At 40.6% G+C, this 22734-nt stretch overlaps 2 protein-coding genes across 12 annotated transcripts in view; one reads left to right on the forward strand and one right to left on the reverse strand.

Annotated features, from left to right (window-relative positions):
• The window catches only part of klhl15 (kelch-like family member 15), a 33859-nt gene extending 26726 nt beyond the window's left edge, over positions 1-7133 (forward strand). For all 10 annotated transcript variants that reach the window (XM_070893295.1, XM_070893298.1, XM_070893296.1 and 7 more), the window contains one exon: positions 5352-7133. In XM_070893295.1, the coding sequence (XP_070749396.1) occupies positions 5352-6461 (1110 nt within the window). In that variant the 3' untranslated portion in view covers positions 6462-7133. The remainder of the gene's footprint in view (positions 1-5351) is intronic.
• Positions 7134-14223: 7090 nt separating this feature from the next.
• c11hxorf58 (chromosome 11 CXorf58 homolog) overlaps positions 14224-22734 on the reverse strand; it is a 47085-nt gene continuing 38574 nt past the window's right edge. For both annotated transcript variants that reach the window (XM_070892887.1, XM_070892886.1), the window contains 3 exons: positions 19088-19317; positions 16643-16778; positions 14224-14647 (listed from right to left, as the gene is read on the reverse strand). In XM_070892887.1, the coding sequence (XP_070748988.1) occupies positions 14453-14647; positions 16643-16778; positions 19088-19317 (561 nt within the window). In that variant the 3' untranslated portion in view covers positions 14224-14452. The remainder of the gene's footprint in view (positions 14648-16642; positions 16779-19087; positions 19318-22734) is intronic.

Consider the following 22734-nt stretch of genomic DNA (forward strand, 5'->3'; position numbering starts at 1 on the left):
TAAGCCAGTACTAGCACAGAGGCAGGATAGAAAGACAGATAATCATGGGTTAAGAGTTAAAGGATCAGTTCACATGATTGATGTTCAGAACAAAATATCCCTATAGAATTGGGCTATCACCAGGCCTTGGTTGGCTATCCAGACTCGATGGGTGGCTGGCATTACTTTCAACTTTTGTGAAATCAACTGAACTAGAATTATTTCTCTAACTTTTCAAAAGAGCATTTCTCCAGCAGTCATTTCATAGTTTTGCTTCATTTTTCTGCAGTTTGGTGATGGTCCTGTCATCTTTTCTTACAGTGGGAAGGGGGCCAAGTGTGTTTGTGTTCAAAATCCTCTTGTTCAAACCCAGACCCAGCAGGGTCCATGGAGTAGGCATCAACATGTTGGGATTTGAACAGGAAATGTTGTCCTCGCACATTGCAGCAGGAGATTTGTTAAGATACTTTGTTTGGAACTGAGAGCATGCCAGCAAACTGTACAGAAGCTGTTGTATTTGTGTATGTCATAATCATCATGAATTCAGAGAAACAAAATGAGCATAAAAAGCCCAAGAGACTTGAATTCAGGCAGGTTTTGATGGGGTTCGTTCCCCTTTAAAGGAGAATTGTGTACCCTTTTGCACTTGTGTTTATTCAAATCTGTGCACACACAATTTAGTACAATTACACATTAGCAGGAAATGTCCTGTTATGTCTTCAGCGTTTGTGCAGAATGAATGCAATACAATTGGTTATAACTTCTGTAAATGTGATGATTCTTGTAGCCAAGAAATACAGTGGAGCAGACTTAAGATCAGTTATTTTTCTCTCCGGTCATGCACTTCTTGCAACCAAGTGGACAGGTGTGTAAAGGGTTGCTGTGGAGGTGCCTGCTCGGAGACCAGAAGAATGGTCTGCTGAGCACACTCCCAGTTTTCTCCTCCCTCCCTTTGAATTATCAGCAGCATGAATCAGTGATGTAGTAAAGTGGGAGTTTGAGCCTGCACTCCTTTCTTCCCTCTGCCCACTCATATTCTTTCTCCAGAACCTTGAGCTCTGCACCACATATAATTGATCATCAGTTCTGAGGAGATCCAATCCCATTCAAAGTTTTGTAACCCATGAACAGAACCATTTTGATTCTCAAATTAAATACCACCTTATGTCAACCTTTTTAAACCAGTGTTATCAGCCATGGTCAGCTTCAGAGCCTATAGCCCAAACAACGCAACTTGCTAATCATTACTTTTACAGCACTTCCTTGGCCATACATTGTTAGGTTAAATTGATTAATACACATAACACAACGCTGAGTTTGCTGCTTCAATATTACATTTAGTGGTGCTGTTTAATAATGACCTCCAGCTGCTATACCCCATCGGCCCTGGGCTTTTGATAAACTGCTGTAACCATTCGTGCTCACTAGATGTCTCTAGTCAAATGCTGTACTGTATGCACTGGTGACACCTGTCTGCAGAATGTAGGTCCTGCAATATACTTCATTCCAACCAAAACCAATGACAACCATTTGGATCAAGCCCAGAATTTTGTCAGGCAGATGCAAATTGAGCTTAAGGTGGTTCCACTGTAGTTATCAGTAGATGGCAAGTGTTGCAGCTCCTGTATTTCTAAGTTGTGATTGGGTGAGGTGGGGATGAAAGAAGCAGAGTTACTATGCCAGTGTTAGTGACTGTAATTGCCATTCATCTTATATGTGAAAATGTACACATTTGTGATGCTGATATAATTACAGAAACTTTCTTGAGCAAAATAGATGTGTTTTTTGTTTTTGTTTGGTGTTTTGTTTTGTTTGGTGGAGGTGGGGGAGAGGGACAGGGCACACACTTTTACTCTAATACAGCTCACCTTTTGCAGTAACACACCAGCCGTGTGGCGTGGACTGATACTCCCAGCACACAAAAAAGTGTGGAGAGCATTTGTACTGGGGACACCAACCCAGCCTGTAAGTCTTTGTAATTATTTGTACAGAACGAGTGTAACTAAAACACAAGCTATAAGAATGATCGGAGCACAATGTGCTGAATTGCGCAGACTGTAATATGATTTGCCATAACTCTGAGGAAGAAAGCCGTGATACCATAGTTTTAAAATCGTAATTAATTTGGAACTTTTCTCAGCATTATTATGGAGGATCTTTTTGCTGTTTGATTTCTTTTTCTCCTCCCTTCCTCCCGAATTAATCAGTTGATCGACCATGGCAAAACGTGAAGTACGAGAGGTATCACCTTGTGAGGCTAACCAGGTAACTTAAAGCAATGTCACAGGTAAATACTACCTGGAATTTTTAAAACTCTGACCATTTTTTCTTTGAGAAGAGGAAAATTATTTAATGGTATATTTTAATTTTGGTCCTGCTAAAATGCTTCAGAAGTTTGTTTTTCCTTCCCCACAAAAGATGCTACGATTTGGTGTACTTAAGTTTAGCTTACAAACGAGAGTAAACCACAATAGCATGAGGCTAGCTACATTATTCCAGAATTCACGCTTTCACAATCCCATCTTTATATGAATTATACTGTTGTGCATTCAGATGCAACAAAATGATATACAGGGTACGACAGAAACCAGCAATCCGACTCTCAGACATTCATTCTGTATTCTCTCCTGTCCATCCATGCTAATACAGAAGAATTCTTTGCTGCTTTATTAGTACAGCTTTAAATGGCTAGCATTGGCTCTTTCACAACTTCCTTCCATTTTGGATGCCCATGTTTTGTATTATAATTTGTTTGACCTGATTCGGCGTGAGCTTGGTAGAAACCATATGCAGCACTACAGGCAAATTCTTCCTATTAAAACATTTGTGCTGTAGTTGTTTAAGTAACAAAGTAGGTTGTATAGTGTACTGCAATTTTATAATTACATTTCTTTTTCTTTTCCTCCCCAACCTCCGCCCTATTGCTTCTATTGATCCATGAACACACTCCTTTATTACTTGGGTTTTGTCACCTCGGGTTAAATATTTTGTTGGACTTGCTGAGACTCATGCACTTTATTGGTTAACTTCTAAAGCCAGGCATGCTATAATGGCTTGGTGCTGAAATAAATATTCTTGAAGGATCAACTCAAATGTGTTTTTATGAAATTTTATACTTGGCACAGTGCTTTCCATGGTGACCTTTACATTTTAGATCTGCATCCAATATGAAATTTAATGGTTAATCTGCTTTTGTTTTCTTGCAAGCAGTAAGCCTCATCTCTTGAGATATTAATACACCTTGTACATGTGACCCATCCTTTAGGGGATTGCCATGGAGGTGTTGTGTAAATTTTTTAAGTGAGCTAATAATCAAGAGTTCCAAGGTTCTAAAATGCTCGCAACAAATTTTTAAGTTCTTAAGAGTAAGAGAAGGCCTCAGCTGCCCCCGGCACTTTACTTCAGAGCGGAGCGTATTGGTTGGAGGAAAAAAATGTGGGGTGCTTTTAAAAGTTTTTTAAAAAAGATGTGAGCTCAGTTTGTTAATTTGCCACATGGTGTGAGTGATCTCAACAGACCAGGAACATCCTTGGTTTGTTCCCTGGACACTGGTGTCCCCAGCCAAGGGACAGGAGAAATCAACCAAGGCTTCAGCTTTTGATCACTATCAAGTTCCCTTTGCTGGAAAGTGTGCCCACACGGAAGTCAGGTGAGGACAGGCATTGTCTTAACTGTGATGCTGCTATGGTCAAATAGTTTTCCAGTATTCGCTATCTAAGCTTATTCTGAAGGATATACACTTGTGTGAGGTGCAGGAGGGCTGCTGGTGCCCATGAACCATTCCCCAGTGCAAGTCATTGCTGTCAGAAGAGGGGGGAGAAAATACATGTATGTAATGGTACTTTTTCCACTTAGTGAGACCTGTGTGTTTTTATATTATCATTACATTCTGGATGGTTTCCTTAATTATTTTAAACATTATTTTCCGCACGTTGTTGTTGAGAGCGTTACTTTGCCAAATCATGACATTACATAGAGTCAAATCGAAAATCTGCTCATACCTGCACTGTTTCCAAAGTTCAAAATCCCAAACTCAACTTTTCACTAATTCGGCAAGAAATTGGATAATAAAGAACTATAAAAGCTTTTTGTCAATTGAATTATTTCTTGTGGAAGAAACACAGTCTCATGAAATGATTTTTCAAGTGACTTTCCTTAAACTCTTTATAAAAAAAAAAATTGGTTCCTGTATTCCTAAGTTTTCATTAGCAGGTAACTGGCAGAGTTTGCATTGCAGTCACAGGGCACTTTATTTATTAGAGCGAGAGGTGTGCTGATTGCTGTATGTGACTGAAATGTGTAATATTTAAGTCTTATGTTACGTACAATGTGTGGAGTTGTTTTTTGTTGCAATACTTCACGCCTTCTCTTTCCCGCCCCCCAGATTATTGCACTTGGTATAAAGTCTTCTATAATCTCCAAATGAAGTCCACTGTTGTCCTGTAGTCTGTGATGCTATCATCAATTTGACCAAATGTGAAAGGGTATTCAATATGCACTTTAAATGGCCTCTCAGTTGAATCCATGCGGTAGAAAATAATCATTGCTGTACTTTCAGAAGGAAAAATTAATGAGGTTGGCATCAAAACAGTTGCACATTGAGTTGTCTTATTTAAGTGAGGCCTACTTAAGTGCTTTTCCATTCTCTGCAGTATTACATATCCAGGTTTAGTTGGCGGTGGTAAGATATTTGATTTTTTTAATATTTGGGCAAATGCAATGCTGTCCTCCTTGTACCATGATGAATTGCTAACCAAATCATTAAGAACAAAGCATGCCTGCAAAGTTAACAACAAAACTAAAATATCGCTGTTGCTGAGGTTTAGTTTGCTGAAGATCCAGCTTTCCAGTCATTTTCCAATGAGATGGTGCAGTATCCATTAAGTATTGCTAGATGTATTTTATTACACTTTGCTCATATTCAGTTGTAAAGTACTTGGGGAAAGTAGCAACATGAAGTTTATGCTTTCTGTGACAGTGCTCCACCCTACTAAACAGACTGAGGTAAAGTATGAATTGTATAATTAGATTTTACATCACTACTTGCTCATTGTACTTGTGTGTAATTTACACTACATCACTATTGCTAACGAGAGTCTGAAGGTTGGATTGCAATGTTGATAAATTGAAGTGCCTGTTGTGGTCTGGCCTAAAATTGCCCGACCATGGAGTGTTGTGCTTTTGGTATTGATTAATTGATGCAATTGGTCATTTTCTTGGACAAGGAATTCCTGTTGTAAATGCTAACTATATTTGGGTTGACAACCAGAACTGAACTGAAGACTGGAGCAGAAGTATTCTTACTGTTTAAAGTTAATCTTTCCTATTTCCAAATTGTCACCGTTTTATTATATGTTCTCATTTCTTCTCAGGTAAAACCATCTGAATTTTATCGCTATTCTCGGCAGCTGCGTTTTGAGGTTGAGCAGGCTTTAAGTTACTTTCAGAACATTCATCAACAGCCTCTCCTGGAGATGAAATCTAATCGCATTCGCTCTGCCAAGGCACAGACTGCAGTGTTCCGAGGAATGATTGGACACAGCATGGTGAATAGCAAGATCCTTTTGCTGCACAGGCCCAGGGTCTGGTGGGAACTGGAGGGTCCACAGGTACCACTGCGACCTGACTGCCTTGCAGTAGTGAACAACTTTGTGTTTCTGTTGGGAGGGGAAGAATTGGGCCCCGATGGCGAATTTCATGCCTCCTCAAAAGTTTTCAGGTATGATCCCCGACAAAATTCATGGTTGAGAATGTCGGACATGTCTGTCCCACGATCTGAGTTTGCCGTTGGCATCATTGGAAAATACATCTATGCCGTGGCAGGGAGAACGAGAGACGAAACCTTTTACTCAACAGAACGTTACGACATCACGCAAAATAAATGGGAATTCATTGATCCATATCCAGTTAATAAATACGGCCATGAAGGAACAGTTCTCAACAATAAGCTCTATATAACTGGTGGCATAATGTCCTCCTCAACCTCCAAACAAGTATGTGTATTTGATCCCAGTAAAGAAGGGACTGTAGAACAGCGGACCCGGAGAACGCAAGTGGTAACAACATGCTGGGAGAACAAGGCCAAAATGAATTATGCGCGCTGCTTTCATAAAATGATTGCCCACAATGGGAAACTCTATGTATTTGGCGGGGTGTGTGTAATTTTACGGGCATCTTTTGAGTCTCAAGGCTGTCCGTCTACGGAAGTTTATAATCCTGATACCGATCAGTGGACTATCCTAGCATCAATGCCTATAGGAAGAAGTGGACACGGGGTGGCAGTTGTTGAAAAGCAGATAATAGTCCTTGGTGGCCTTTGTTACAATGGTCAGTACAGTGACTCCATACTCACCTTTGATCCAGAAGAAAATAAGTGGAAAGAAGATGAATACCCAAGGATGCCTTGTAAGCTGGACGGCCTGCAAGTCTGCAGCCTTTACTTTCCTGACTTCATATTGGAGCATGTTCGGCGATGTACCTAAAATGTGGCTATGGCTACAATACACTAATCAACTGGAGAGGAAACAGGAGTAGGTTTTTAATGGATTTGGGTGAGAGCAAGTTATGCAGTATTGAAAAGTATTGCCCTTGAAATACAATATGCCAAAAGAAGAAGCTGTGTACATCTTTTCTGTGCAGTTCAGAGTGTTTTGTTTTTTTGTTTAATTTTATTCTGTGTAGTCTTTGTCAAAATCTATAATAGATTTTAGATTCATTAATTCTCTACCATTTAAACTTTTAATTGTTAATGGGGAAGTTTACGTTTGTATAACTGTACTTGACAAGTTTCCCCTTGATACCCTTGCACCCTCAGCCTGGCACTCTTAGTACCTGGTACAATTTCTGAAGAGCTTACCAGATGTATCTAAATTTTTGACCACTTATCATTAATTAGATCTTTCATTTTAGTTTCCGCTCCTGTTTATAATTTTATGAACAACCTTGGCCTTTCCACAAACATCTTATTTCCTATGAATTTGTAACCAGATTTTCCCTATTGTTATTCACTGTCTGATCAATCTGGTTCAGAATTATGCACTCATCAAAGAACAAACTCTTTAAGACAGTAACATTTTGAAAAGACTCCATTCTGCAGTTAGTTTAATGCAGGAAGTCATAAAGATCACAAGAACCATACAGGAAAACTAATTTGATGGGGGGGGCGGGGGCTTGGGCAATGGAGAAAAAAGATGCAATCTAGGAGCTAGGAGAATTTTAGCAGTGAATCTGATTATTTTGGGAAAATGAAAACCTCTTGAAGAAAGTGTTGAGCTTCCTCGTGTATAATCCTGTGCTTAACAGATTTGTTTTGTGTGTTCACTTTTCATAAGCTTTCACATGAATACAATCTTTGTTTTTATCTTTATTTGTAATGTAAAAATTGTATTTTTAGAGTTTCCAAAGGATATCCCTGGAAACCAAAACTCCAATGTGAATCGTATCCTCCGAATATTCTAGCTCCGACAGTACAAACTAATTTAAGAAAGGGTTGCTGGAAAATCCTTCATTAGGTCACTGCAATGTCTTTTGTATGTTTAAACTTTATCATTGTTGTGTGAATAAGGGGTTTGAGATAATAGGCTAAGTTTTCAGTAGAATTACAGGAGTCAGGTAAACAAGTCCCACATTGATTTGAGTTGGAATGAAGTGTATTGTGTTTGGGTGGTTAAAAACACTGGAAAGGGTTCTCTTTTAAAAAGAAAAAAATGTTCTGTTCTAAGGACAAACCATTTTTCAAAATGCATGTAAATGTATATTTTAGTACCATCTCCATGCCTTTATTCCAAAATGAACAGTAAACTCTACTTGCAGCTTTACCATGCAACTGAACAATGTATCTTGCACATTTGTAACACTTTTTATTTCTCTTTGTGATCCACAAAGCTTATTTAAAGATAAGGACACGCTTACGATTTTAACCATTCTGGAAACCAAAACAAAAGTAAGTCATGGATTTGATTGTAGGAAAACTATAGTAGACTTATCAAAAACATTGTAAAGGGACAAAAAATCAGGAAGTGTAAAAAGTGTTTCAATGTAAATACTGAATCTTATTTTTCACTGCGGGCAAAGTGGATGCATCAAGCTTCCAAATAAAGTGTATTTAGTTAGCTATAGTCTTGAAAGTTTGTGCTACAGAAAATTAAAGTATTTAAAAACAGATGATCTATCATCACTTTAACATATGCCATTGTTGTAGCAATTAAGCAATCAGATTTAAGACCTCAGTTACAAGATGCCATCTATAAATCAACAAGCTATATTCATCAATCCTGTAAGGTGACTGCAGTCACTAACACATCCTTGTCACTTTACAATGTATGTGTTCCAGTTCAGTAAGGTGCATCTTTGTAAACAGCCATTTTGCTTGTTTTATAAATTCCATTTCTATTAATAAAAGGCCATCTACTAGACTGCATAATGTATAAATTATCAACTTCTTTTAAACACAACTCCCTGTACTGAGCAGTTTGCTTTTTATTTGAAACCTTAAGATGAGGCTAATTTATAATAAAGATTCAAGAAAAGTCTGTCTGTAGGATGGGGGTGGGGAGAAATTAAACCAATCCATGAAAACAATTCATAATAAGGGAAGACCTTGTGTCGTACAGAAGTATATTTAGATAACATTTTTGTGACTGGAAACTTTACACTCTGTTAATGAGATGACACTATTTGTGTACAAGTCATGTGTACTATTCTGGGTTTTAACAAATTCCCTTAATTTCATGGACGTTTTGGTAACTAAGAAACTGGTCATTCAGTCTATTGTCCCAGGGGGTTAAGTGCCTGTGTTCAGAAACTAAATCTGAGGTTAAGACCAATCTGCAAGGATTCTTCATGTAGATCATTGTTTTATTGTGACTAAAATTGGAGCACTGAAAAGCACAGCAAATCTAAACTTCTGTATTGCATTGTCAAGGTTTTGTGTAAAAGGGAAGTTTTTCTACATTTGAAACAGACTGTAATTCATAAACGTTGGGCTGTTCTTGGACCATTTCACATGCAGCCAGTGTAGTTGAAGAATGACTGAAGGAATTATAATTTTCTTAAATGCTGTAACAATTTTTAAAGATTTTATTCTCCTACATAAAGCCTAATTATCTCTGGTCATTGTCGAATCATGGACCAGCTGTTCTGTTGGTGTTGACCAGTAGGGGCAGGCAGCAGCATTTACAATCTAAGGCAGACCCAAGTTGTCATGCATTTATATGTTAACTCTTTGACTGAATGTTCATGTCTTATTATTTATATTAACTGTATACCTTCACTGGAAAAATTGGAACCACACTGCAGTACAATATACAAAATATTCAATACCCACTTAATCAGTGCAAAAAATATTTTGTGACTTTTTAAAGCTGAAGATAATTTGTAAAAAATGTAAAAAGTGTTAAATAAAAGAGTTGAATTTTAAAAAGGACTCCCTTATTTGTCAATTCTACTGGAGTATTTGAACATCTAAAACCATTTTCTATCAATACGCATTTCCTTAATTCCTGTTAAAAGTAATGCAAGAAGGAATCCCAAAAGTGGTATTTGTGGGCTTGCCCTGATTTCTGTTAGTTTGAGGGCAAAATAGGTTTAAATGTATGTGTGTTTTCTATTTTATTAATGTATCAATTGACATGCATGATATTGGGATGATTGTTTTCAAATGTGACTGTGCTCAAATGACCATAGGATGACCGAGTAGAGGATAAGATGAATTGTATGATGCATGCAGTGCTTTTACACTTTTCATCTCATGAAAATCTACTGCATGAAATCCAATCATGAGTGTTCCAGTGATTTCCTGATGAGTGCATTTAGAATGTTGTGACTGGCTATTCACTTAACAGAAACTGGCTAGATTGTTCAACACACATGCAGATTTTTGTAAATTCTTGTATTTATAGCTCTTTGTTTTAAACCAATTATAACCCCCTTCCTCTCCAATAAAAAAAATGAAGTCAATGTTTATTTCACTAACACTAAAAATACAAACACAAGGATTAAGATTTTTTTTTAAGTGGCATATATATTTGCTGGGGTATGTCTCTTCTCTGTTAAATTTATGATGATGATCTCTGTAAAATAAAATGTTATTTTATTTGTTACAACAGTGATAGGGTGGAACTGTTCATTCTATCTGTACAGGTAACACAAATCCCAATCAGGAATGAAACAATAATAACTTTCATTTTAAGTACTGGAACTCTAAATTTGCACCTTTTGTCGAAATTCATAGCAACTTTCAGTTTTGCCCAATAAAATCTTTGTTCAGGTAACAGGAACTATAGTTGTGTAATATGTATTCTTAAATAGCACTCTTAGTGGTTTAATAACCTCCTGGCTTGGTGCTGTACCATGAAGACCAGGATGGTCTCACCTTTTGATCTTTCGCCTGTGCTGAGTAAGCTAAGCTTGTCAAGTGTAGCTACAATTTGCCTCAGTATTTCTGGGCTGAATAGACGGAAGATCAACCAGGGTCCCTGCTCTTCCTGGAAAATGTACACAAGTGGATAGCGGTTGTTGACTAGATTTGGTTTAGCTGTGATTTCTTCATGGTCGAATAATTTGCTGCTTGGTGTCTGGACTTGCACAGTATGAACGGTCACTTGTCTGAGCTGTTGGTACCCATGAAACTATGAAGCAAGGTTGCCATCTTCAGGTCGATAAAAATGGAAAATAAAATATTTATATCAATGAGACTTTGTAAGCATATCATGGCAATGAATGTGTTGGTAATAAACAGCAGACAATGCTAAATGGTGACAGTTATGGCTGCAATGTGCACTACATTGAGTAACTTCCCAACCATTGTTATGGGGAGTGTGCAGGGAAGTAGAGTTGAGGACAAGATCAGATCAGCCATGATCTTATTGAATGGCAGAGCAGGCTCGAAGAGCCAAATGGCCTACTCCTGCTCCTAGAAACATGGAAGCATAGAAAATAGGCCACTTGAGCCTGCAGCACCATTCAATATGATCATGGCTGATCATTCACCTCAGTACCCCTTTCCTGCTTTCTCTCCATACCCCTTGATCCCTTTAGCTGTAAGGGCCATATCTAACTCCCTCTTGAATATATCCAATGAACTGGCATCAACAACTCTCTGCGGTAGGGAATTCCACAGGTTAACAACTCTGAGTGAAGAAGTTTCTCCTCATCTCAGTCCTAAATCGCCTACCCCTTATCCTTAGACTGTGTCCCCTGGTTCTGGACTTCCCCAACATCGGGAACATTCTTCCTGCATCTAACCTGTCCAGTCCTGTCAGAATGTTATATGTTTCTATGAGATCCCCTCTCATCCTTCTAAACTCCAGTGAATAAAGGCCCAGTCGATCTAGTCTCCTTATATGTCAGTCCAGCCATCCCAGGAATCAGTCTGGTGAACCTTCGCTGCACTCCCTCAATAGCAAGAACGTCCTTCCTCTAAGGATAAGGGGTAAGCCATTTAGGACCGAGATGAGGAAAAACTTCTTCACCCAGAGAGTGGTGAACCTGTGGAATTCTCTACCAAAGAAAGTTGTTGAGATCAATTCACTAAATATATTCAAAAAGAAGTCAGATGTAGTCCTTACTGCTAGGGGGATCAAGGGGTATGGCGAGAAAGCAGGAATGGGGTACTGAAGTTGCATGTTCAGCCATGAACTCATTGAATGGCGGTACAGACTCGAAGGGCCGAATGGCCTACTCCTGCACCTATTTTCTATGTTTCTCTGATTAGGAGACCACAACGGAACATAATATTCCAGGTGAGGCCTCACCAAGGCCCTGTACAACTGCAGTAAGACTTCCCTGCTCCTATACTCAAATCCCCTAGCTATGAAGACCAACATACCATTTGCCGCCTTCACCGCCTGCTGTACCTGCATGCCAACTGATGTACCATGACACCCAGGTCTCGTTGCACCTCCCCTTTTCCTAATCTGCCGCCATTCAGATAATATTCTGCCTTCGTGTTTTTGCCACAAAAAGTGGATAACCTCACATTTATCCACATTATACTGCTTCTGCCATGCATTTGCCCACTCACCTAACCTGTCCAAGTCACCCTGCAGCTTCTGAGTGTCCTCCTCACAGCTCACATCGCCACCCAGTTTAGTGTCATCTGCAAACTTGGAGATATTACACTCAATTCCTTCATCCAAATCATTAATGTATATTGTAAATAGCTGGGGTCCCAGCACTGAGCCTTGCGGCACCCCACTAGTCACTGCCTGCCATTCTGAAAAGACCCGTTTATCCCGACTCTCTGCTTCCTGTCTGCCAACCAGTTCTCTATCCACGTCAGTACATTACTCCCAATACCATGTGCTTTAATTTTGCACACCAATCTCTTGTGTGGGACCTTGTCAAAAGCCTTTTGAAAGTCCAAATACACCACATCCACTGGTTCTCCCTTGTCCAATCTACTAGTTACATCCTCAAAAAATTCCAGAAGATTTGTCAAGCATGATTTCCCTTTCATAAATCCATGCTGACTTGGACTGATCCTGTCACTGCTTTCCAAATGTGCTGCTATTTCATCTTTAATAATTGATTCCAACATTTTCCCCACGACTGATGTCAGGCTAACCGGTTTATAATTACCCGTTTTCTCTCCCTCCTTTTTTAAAAAGTTGTGTTACATTAGCTACCCTCCAGTTCATAGGAACTGATCCAGAGTCGATAGACTGTTGGAAAATAATCATCAATGCATCCACTATTTCTTGGGCCACTTCCTTAAGTACACTGGGATGCAGACTATCAGACATCGTGCTCCTGTACCAACATACTGCATTCCTGAGTTTTGGGAGGTAACTTTAAACTTGGGATTTTCCCCAGCATTGAGGCATGAGCACTATTATAATCTTACTGAACATCACTAGTATCTATTTCTTTAGCTCTTATTTTTTTAGCTCTTATAGATTAAGCTCAACATCATTCTCTCAAATTACTTACAGCACTAAAATCAGTTCTTAAGATTACTGTTAAATTAATTGCCAAAGAAACGATTTTTAAATAAGTTTCCAATTACAATGTATATGTAGAAGCACAGCTAAGATTGGAAACTTAGCAAGTGCAGCATTGCATCTTTGGGCCTACATCCTACCACTTGTGATGTTATGTGCTGCTTTCACATTTTTGTTAAATACACTTAACTCCATTCTCTCCAGAAAAAGCTGTTTTGGGCTGGTTCTAGAGGCACTAGTAAGTAGTCTTATGGTACCATGCCAAAGTGGGCATATGTGATCCTTGATAATATATCGTATCCTCACCTAAAGACCATGCACCTTTCAGCTGTGGCGGAACCCTGGCTGCTTCATCCTCACTTTGGGGGTCAGTGAACCAAACTGGAATGCTCCTACCACCTACCAGCTCTCAGCTCTTCCCTCTCAATCAGAAGGTTGTGCGTTCAAGCCACACTCTGGAAGCATGAACACATAATCTAGGCTGACACTTCACTGCAGTACTAACTGAGTCTTCCCCCAAGAGATGCCACCTTTTGAATGAGTGCTGCGCTGTCAAGAGTTTCTGCATTTTGGATTAGATGTTAAACCAAAACTCTTTTTGCACTATTGGGTGAGAGATATGGGATTCACGTGGGAAAGTGGAGTTGAGGTCGCAAATCAGCCATGATATTGAATGGCGGAGCAGGCACGATGGGCTATATAGCCTACTCCTGCTCCTAATTCTTATGTTCTTCTGGGTGGATCTAAAAGATCCCGTGGCACTATTCAAAGAAAAGCAGGGTATTTCTCAGTGCCGTGGCCAACATTTATCCCTCAAACAACATTACTAAACAGATTGGTCATTCATTTCAGTACTGTTTGAGACCTTTCTGTATACAAATTGGCTGCTCTGCTTACCTTACATTACTACATTTCAAAAGTAATTAATTTCCTGTAAGATGCTTTGGGACATCCTGAGGTGAAAGGAGCTATATAAATGCAAATGTTTTCTTTAATTGTTTAAGCAGTGATTCCTGCTGCAAACTGGGGGAACAAGATATAAGATTTTACTACACTGGTTAGCTTCATCCATGCAGTATGGCCACATGGTGATGTAGTTAGTACCCATGTAACCATTGTGCAGCAGGAATCAAGGTTTGAAAGAGAGGGAGAAAATCGGATGGTTCGGGTGGAGGGGAAGAGAGAAAGAAGAACAATGTTGATTGCAGCTTATTGCAACAACAAAAAACTATTTTGTGTTACAGAAAGGCGACAATAATTCCATGCACTCCAATATTTAACATTACATTAAAGACTAAAGCCATTCAATTTGTAAATTTTACTATTTGTATCCAACAGATTGATTTTATGAATACAAACTTAAAGTACATAGAATATCGCTTATGCACAGTCGTGGTCAAAGTGAAAGCCAACAAAAAAAGACCTTCAAATGATACTTTTCTAAACAATTCTAAACTAGCCATAGTTCTGACAGTACATAAATCAGGGTCTGTTGCAGCTGATGTGCCACTTCCAATACATACTGTCTTATTTCAGTCAGGAAAAGGTGTCCCTAACAAATCAAGTGACAGCTCCTGTGTCCAAGCATAAAGTTTATCCACTTCATGCTCCCACTCTTCATCTGAAGCTAAATAAGCAACTTGAATTTTCTCATCTTGATCACAGCTTGTGACAAACTCCGAGCCATCCTGTGCATTACTGCAATGAGTGGATTTACTCCGTTCTTCCTGGAAATCATGTTGATGAAAAGTAATAGATTTAGGAAAATTAAAACAAAAGCATCAATGCAGAGAGTCTTCGAACTTTATGGCAGTATTGTATCTTTACATCATTTCCAAATATGAAAAATATAGTTCTCCTCATTAGAATAGCACTCTATACTCTGTTGACTTTATTACAGGACAAGTGTAAATCACACTATCGTACAATGCACACACTAACCATTGGTACTGTACATGAATTCACAGGTAACCAATGACTGAAATAACTTGCCAATTAGCTTATCTTGCCTAGCTCCCTGTTTATCATCATATCAGTAATGATTAATCTTAATAGAGAACAGTAATATAAGAGGAAAAACCTTCAATGCAAAGTCCTTCACTTTGTGCATGTAAAGTTCAAAAGCCCTATCTGGGATACCCTGAACTACACATTGTCCCACAGCTGCAAAGAGATCTTACTTTTCAAAGCTCCCTGATATGAACTAAACTTCATTAGTCCTGATAACTTGCTCAATGAATGGGAATCAGCATCTGTCATTTGTGCTCATCAAAGTGAGGATGTGCTGGGAATGGAACACTGCATTTCAAGTACCCAGTGTCAGCATCACACACTCTCAACAACAACTTGCATTTAGTTTATTCCTTTAAAGTAGAAAATGTCCTAAGATGCTTTACAAAGAGTTGAAAAAATAAGACTTAAAGGAATAGATGTTAAGCCATTCAGGAAGTGACTAGGAGGGTGTCAGAAAGCTTGGTCAAAAAGATGAATTTTAAGAAAGTTCTTAAAGGCGGGCAGAGAGGTGGAAATGCAAAGGAATTTGGGAGTGTATGGAGTGTGGACAATGAGAGGCAGTGAGAAGGACATTCGAGAAATTGAGTTTCGATGTGACAAAAGAATAGCTAAGGGTTTCAGCAATAGAAAGGCTGAGCTGGGTAGAAGGTGATGGAGAGGGTAAGACTGCAACCAAGGCAGTATTTGAAGAACAACGTAAGGTAGAACAGGCTGCCAAGGTTTTGCATGATCAGTTTAATTTGAGTGAGTGGCTGAGGAGGGGGATTGAGCCACTGGAAAGGGTGCAGTGTTTGTGGTGGGGGCTGAAAATTATGGTTTCGGTCTTCCCAATGTTCAGTTAGAGAAAGGTATGACTCATCCATGACTTGATATCCTACAGGCAGTTTGACAGCGCAGAGGCGGTCAGGGAGTCGATACAGGTGGTGAAGAGATGAGTTGGATGTCATCAACATACATGGAATCTGCCTGCAGATGATATACAGATAATGGCTGAGGATACATCCCTCGCTGAGTCTGGAGGTGATGGTGCGAAAGTGGAAAGAGAAGGCACTGCTGGAGATCTGCTGACTGCACTCAGAAAAGTAGAATCGAACCACACAAGTCTAGTTCCTCGAATATTGGGTATGGTAGCATAGTGGTTATGTTACTGGACTAGAAATCCAGAGGCCTGGACTAATGATCTGGAGACATGAGTTCAAATTGTCACAATGGTAGCTGGGGAATTTAAATTCAATTAAATAATTCTGGAATAAAAAGCTAGTATCAGTAATGGTGACCATGAAACTACTGAGTTGTAAAAACCCATTTGGTTCACTAATGTCCTTTAGGGAAGGAAATCTGCCGTCCTTACTTGGTCTGGCCTATATGTGACTTCAGACTCACAGCAATGTGGTTGACTCTTAACTGCCCTCTGAAATGGTCTGGCAAGCCATTCAGTTGTATTCAAGAAGGCAGCCCACACACCTTCTCGAGGGCAATTAGAGGTGGGCAATAAATGCTGGCCTTGCCAGCAATGCCCACATCCCATGAATTCATAAAAAAAACAGTGGGTTTACTCAGCAATTAATTTACTTCATCAATAAACATTGAACTATGACAACATTAATTCAATTATTTTAACCAACACTGGATTAACCCGTGTAGTCATTGTTCTTTAAGCAACAAGAGATAGAGAAATGAAATATTTGTATGTAAGCCACATGGCTTACCTCTTTGTTTTTATCCAAACCATAAATCTTTCTCATCTTGGAAACTTTTAGTTGTGCTTTGTAAGAACGGCGTTGTGACTCTCTTGATGTTTTTAAGGATATTGAGAATCGATGTTGTGTGGCTGTAGTTGATGACCTAGGAAATTAAACATTGGTATTTCAATGCATAGTTTGGTATTTTTCTCAATAACAAGTTCTTAATTTGTCTATACGCGGTATCTTGTGTGTATATGGGGGCGGGTGGGGGGTGTGCAGAGTTGTGTAGCTGGTGTGTGTGTTGCAAAATTTCCACCCTCCAATTCATTTTGGCTCCAGTGATTGGATTAAGCATTCCTAGATTAGCTGCCCCATACTCATTCAAACAAATGGTCTAACGACTACATGGAGACTAGACCAAAGGTGCCCAAAATATTGTCCAGCAGGGTGAATAGGCTATGAGTGCCCCCATGAATGGTTCCACTCCGTTGCATTATCAGTGGCCCCCCCCACCTCCACTTTATCCATTAGAATTCCAAGGATTCCCAGCCTCTTCGGGGGAACTTGCAGCCAACTTCCTGCTCACCTGTGGACCTCAGCAGACTTGCTGCTCCATGTTTCTGAGAGAAACAATGTTTTTAAAAAATATACGTTTTTTCTTTAATCAAAGCAGATATCGAGAGCTCAATACTGCAGAAAGCCTAGAAGATTATAGAAAATATCGGGGTGAAATTAAGAAGGAAAAAAAAGAGGGAATGAAAAAATACTGGCAAGTAGAATCAAAGAAAACCCGAAGATGTTTTATAATTACATAAAGAGCAAGAGGATAACTAAGGGAAGAGTAGGGCCTATTAGAGACCAAAATGGTGATCTATATGTGGAGCCGGAGGATGTGTGTAAGGTACTTAATGAATACTTTGCAGCTGTCTTCATAAAAGAGGCAGTCTTTGTGATGGAGGCGACATCAGGTCAGAGGCTCAGCCTGGTGGGTTAAAAAGGACGCTGAAGTTGTGAACAGACTTGTTCAGTCTGAGGCAATGGCCTGGGAGGCAATGTTTCCTGTAAAGCTGCGCTTTGTTCTGCGCAGCCTTTTTCTTTTAATGCACGGTTCCCTTAAATTTCTGCGCATGCGTGGCATTTACAATGTAAAAGCCGGTGAGTGGCCTGTGTGCACAGCTTAGAGGGAACATTGCTGGGAGCGGGTTGGAGTCAATGGCAGGCTACAGAGTTTGTGACAAAGGAGCAAAGATGATGGCTTTGGTCTTCCCAATGTTTAGCTGCAGGAAATTATAGCTCATCCAAGACTGAATGTTGGCCAAGCAGACTGACAGCACAGTGATGCTGGAGGGATCAAGAGAGATTGCCGAGAGATAGAGCTGGGTATCATTGACGTGCATGTGGAAACTGACCCCAATCTGTAGATGATGTTATCAAGAGATAGTTTATAAATGCGGAAAAGGAAGGGACTTAGGATGGATCATTAGTGGAATCGGGAGGTGAATGTGTGGGAGTGGAAATGCTCTGGTTACAATTGAATAGATAAGAGTGTGACGAAAGCGAGGGCATTCACACAGAATTGGACAACAGAGGAGAGGCACTGGAAGAGAATTTCCCATGTAATAAATGTTAGGGTGTGTTGTTACAGAAATCAGTTGTAATTAAATTGTGAAACAAAAACAAGTTGTTGAAAATACACAGCAGGCCACTCAGCATCTGTGGAGAGGACAGCTAAGTCAATGTTTCAGACATACAGCCCTTCATTGGAACTGAAAAAATGGAAGCTTAGCAAAGATTTTATTAGAATCAGAGAAAAAAGGAAAGAAAAAAAGAGAAAAAGTCTCAGTGGAATTAACTGTAAACTCGTTAAAAGAAAAGCAAACGAAAGATAGATAACTGTGATGATCTTCACATCGGAAATAGAAAGAAATTAGATAAGCAAAGAACATGTGACTAGCAAAACCCTTTGAAGAGATGCGGAGATGGATTGAAAGCCTTTACATCAGTTCTGAAATTAAAACAGAAACTGGCAAAATAGGGTGGTCTTCACTAACCCACAAAATAAAATAAAAACAGGCAAATATCAAGGGCACGGACTCCCCCATCAGTGCTGTGTTCTGACAAACGGTCTCCACTCCAGGTATTATCTCCCTTCTTACCAGACACCGACAGACTCATCTCACATCACCAGCATACCCCTTACTGTAAAGAAAATATCAAGCAATATTCTAATGCTAAATATTTCTTTTCTTCTAAACTTTCATCCTTCCTTGTGTAAGCACTTTGTCTGATAGTGTGTTAAATGTGAGTTTATAGTTCTGCGTTTGTGGCAAAAGAACTGCAATGCTTCTACATTTCCTGTTTATTACTGCTCTATCTATCTCATTGCATCTATCTTATGTAGTTGGAGTCTGATTTCTGAATATAAAATACTACATGCAGTTCACAAAGTCAACCTCTTTTCTTAGATACCTGGTCTGAGAGATGGTTCTAATGTGTTGAAGTTGAATCTCTTCGGTAATCGGTTTGGAAAGCAGAATTGGCAATTCCTCCCTCAAACGCTGAGATAAAGTTCTGCTTTGAGCATAATCTACAATGTCATACATAATTGTTGTTCGCCGTAGGTTCGCCAAGGTCAACTTTCTCCAGTAGTTGTCTCTGCCTCCAAGTTTGGCTGGAGTCTCATCCAGATGACTTATGTACTACACAAGAATAACACAAATGAAAAAATAAACAGCTCACTCATCAATAACCAAGTTCTTGCAGTGAAACGTTATCAGTTTGAGTCATGTGATGCAGGTGATTTTTGTTTCACCCACACTAATTTATTATCTTCTGTTACCTTCTAGAAGAAGGCATTAAAATGGCTTTATTGTCTAAGTATTTAACAAAAGGTAGCACAAATGTATCTAACTTTGGGGGGGGGGGGGTGGGGACACCATTTATAAAAGCCCATGAGATGGGATTTCTTTTAACTAGATACAGACAATATATTTTCAGCATAGAGTAGCCTAATGGTTATGTACTAGACTAACAATCCAGAAGTCAGGAGTTCAAATCCCAGCATGGCAGTTGTGAAATTCAACTCAGTAAATCTGGTCATTTATGGACTAACACCAGGAAAGGTAACCAGGAAATCTTCCAAATTGTCGTAAAAACCCAACTGGTTCACTAATGTCCTTCAGGGATGGGAGCCTGCCACTCTGTCTGGCCTAAATGTGACTCCAGTCCCATACTATGTGGTTGACTCGTAATGCCACTCAGTTGTAAACAGTCACTACAATGTTTAAGAAGAAGAAAAAAAACAGATGGGCTTACCAGCCAGAACCCAATCATTTGATCAGGATTATGACTAGAGCAATCTCAGTCCAGTCAATCCTCTCCAACATCTGAGGGCTGGTGCCCAAATTGGCCCATAGACTGATCTAACAACAGCCTGACATAGTTGTACTTACAAAGTCATAGATGTTGGTCAACCTCCCAGATTCCTCCATTACCATCCCTGGGTATGTCCTGTCCTATCTGGAGGAAAGACCTACCAGAATTGAGTGTAGAGTGATTATATAGTGGCCCTCAGCATTAACTCCCATGAAATCTTATGGCTTCAGGTCAAAAAAGACCAATTAAACCTCCTGCTGATCTCCAGCTACTGGCTTATTGAAACAGTACTCTTCCAGGTTAAACATTACTTGGAGGAAGAGGGCCAAGACTGTGCTCTGAGCAGGGATTTCAATGAATTCTGAAGGACATAGCTGTTTGTGTCAGATGGTGAGGGGACCAACATGACAAAATAACCTAAAAGATCACGTCCTCATCAACCTACCTGTTGCAGGTACATCTGGCCATGATAGCATTGGTATATTGCTCATGAAGACAAAGTCGCACTTCTATCGCAAGGACATCTCAATTATACAATATAGCACTACAACCATGCTAAGTGGGTTAGATTAAGAATTAACCTAGTAGCCCAAAACTAGACATCCATGCTGTCGACCTTTACCGGCAGCAGAATTGTACATCACCCAATCTATAACCTGATGACCCAGCACATCCTTCACACCTTGATCACTATTGTCATGTATGTAACATCTATGTAACACCACTGCAATACTGTATATACTTAAGCAATGCACACCTTGACCACAGGGGGTGAACTTGTGGGAGACACTCCTTACTTTATAAAGGGAGGTCCCACACAGGGTCATCACTTCTTGGTCCTGTGAATAAAGGTTCAGGTCATAGAGTGATCTTGTCCATAGAATGTGCCTCGTGTGGGTTTTGTGCCATTGAGTAAGGGCATTACATTGGCGACGAGAAACGGGAATCAACGACCCACCAGAATGGCCACCGGTAGCACAGAGGAACGGTACTGTATTGGTGAGGACTGGGACTATTTCATTGTGAGGCTCCAGCAAAGCTTTGTCACGAAAGAATGGCTGGGAGATGCAGCGGCCGACAAGTGAAGGGCCCATCTGCTGACCAGCTGCGGACCTAAGACGTATGCACTCATGCAGGACCTACTAGCACCAGAAAAGCCGGCGGACAAAACCTTTGAAGAGTTCAGCAAACTAATCGGTGAGCACCTCAAACCGGAGAGCAGCATACACATGGCCCGACACAGATTCTAAACCCACCGACATCGTGAAGGACAGAGCATACCGGACTTCGTTGCGGACCTCCGGCGTTTGGCCAGATTCTGTAAGTTCACAGATGCCTGCAGGGGTGAGATGTTAAGGGACTTCTTTATTGAGGACATCGGTCATGCGGGGATTTTCCAAAAGTTAATTGAGACTAAGGACTTGACTTTGGAAGCGGCGGCGTTGATGGCTCAGACTTTCATGGCGGGGGAGGAGGAAACCAAAATAATATACGCGCGCAATTCTGCCTCCAACACGGTGGGGGATCAGGGAGTCAATATCATAAACGCGACTCAGAGCCCCGCAGGCAGGCAAGGGCAGTTCGACACACCCCAGGCAGCAATAGACCCCAGAGTAGGTTTTCAACAGAGACAATGGCAGGCTGAACGGACATTTACGCCATCACAGTGGGCAATGTGGTCCGGGATGGGGCCACTGACACCCACTAACAGGATACTCAAGGGCAGTCAAAGGGACAATCAGCGAGGAATGTCAGGTCACCGCTCACAACAATGGGAATCTCAGTTCATGCTGGAGGTGTGGGGGCAAACACTCTGCCAGGACTTGCACGTTTCAACAATTTATCTGCAGAAATTGCAACCTCAGTGGCCATTTAGCTCGAATGTGCAGGAAGCCTGTAACCAGGTTAATTTACGAGGCGGATGGACCAGAAGAGGGGTCTGTGATGCAGGATGACTCTTGGGGCAAATCAATGGACGCTGAAGTTCAGCGGGTTCATGTGGCAAACATTCACAGCTCATATACCAAAACGCCACCAATGATGATGAAGGTTTTATTAAACGGCATCCCTGTATGCATGGAGCTGGACACGGGGGCCAGCCAGTCACTCATAAGCGTTCAACAATTCGAAAACCTATGCCACTCAAAACCAGTAGACCCAAACTAGAACGCATTGAGACACAACTACGGACGTATACCAAAGAAATCATTCCAGTACTAGGCAGTGCAATGTTGGCGGTCACACACAATGGATCAGTGAACCGGCTGCTGCTCTGGATTGTCCCGGGCAATGGTCCCGCAATGTTGGGGAGGAGCTGGTTAGCTGAGATGAACTGGAAATGGGGGGATGTGCACGCAATGTCATCTGTGGAGCGAAATTCGTGCTCACAAGTCCTACAACAATTTGAGTCACTATTCCAACCTGGCGTCGGGACGTTCAAAGGTACCAAAGTAGTGATACGCATCACCCCGGACGCCAGACCAGTGCACCACAAATCCAGAGCGGTGCCGTACGTGATGTGGGAGAAAATTGAGGGCGAATTGGACCGTTTGCTGAGAGAGGGCATCATCTCGCCCGTTGATTCAGCGACTGGGCGAGCCCCATCGTTCCCGTCCTAAAAGCGGATGCTTCTGTCAGGATCTGTGGCAACTACAAGGCCACTATCAATCGGGTGTCCCTACAAGACCAATGCCCACTCCCGAGAGTGGAAGATCTGGCCGCGATTTTTCAAAGAAACATGG

This window comes from Pristiophorus japonicus, chromosome 11 (genome assembly GCF_044704955.1).
Source record: "Pristiophorus japonicus isolate sPriJap1 chromosome 11, sPriJap1.hap1, whole genome shotgun sequence".
Classification (NCBI taxonomy): domain Eukaryota; kingdom Metazoa; phylum Chordata; class Chondrichthyes; family Pristiophoridae; genus Pristiophorus; species Pristiophorus japonicus.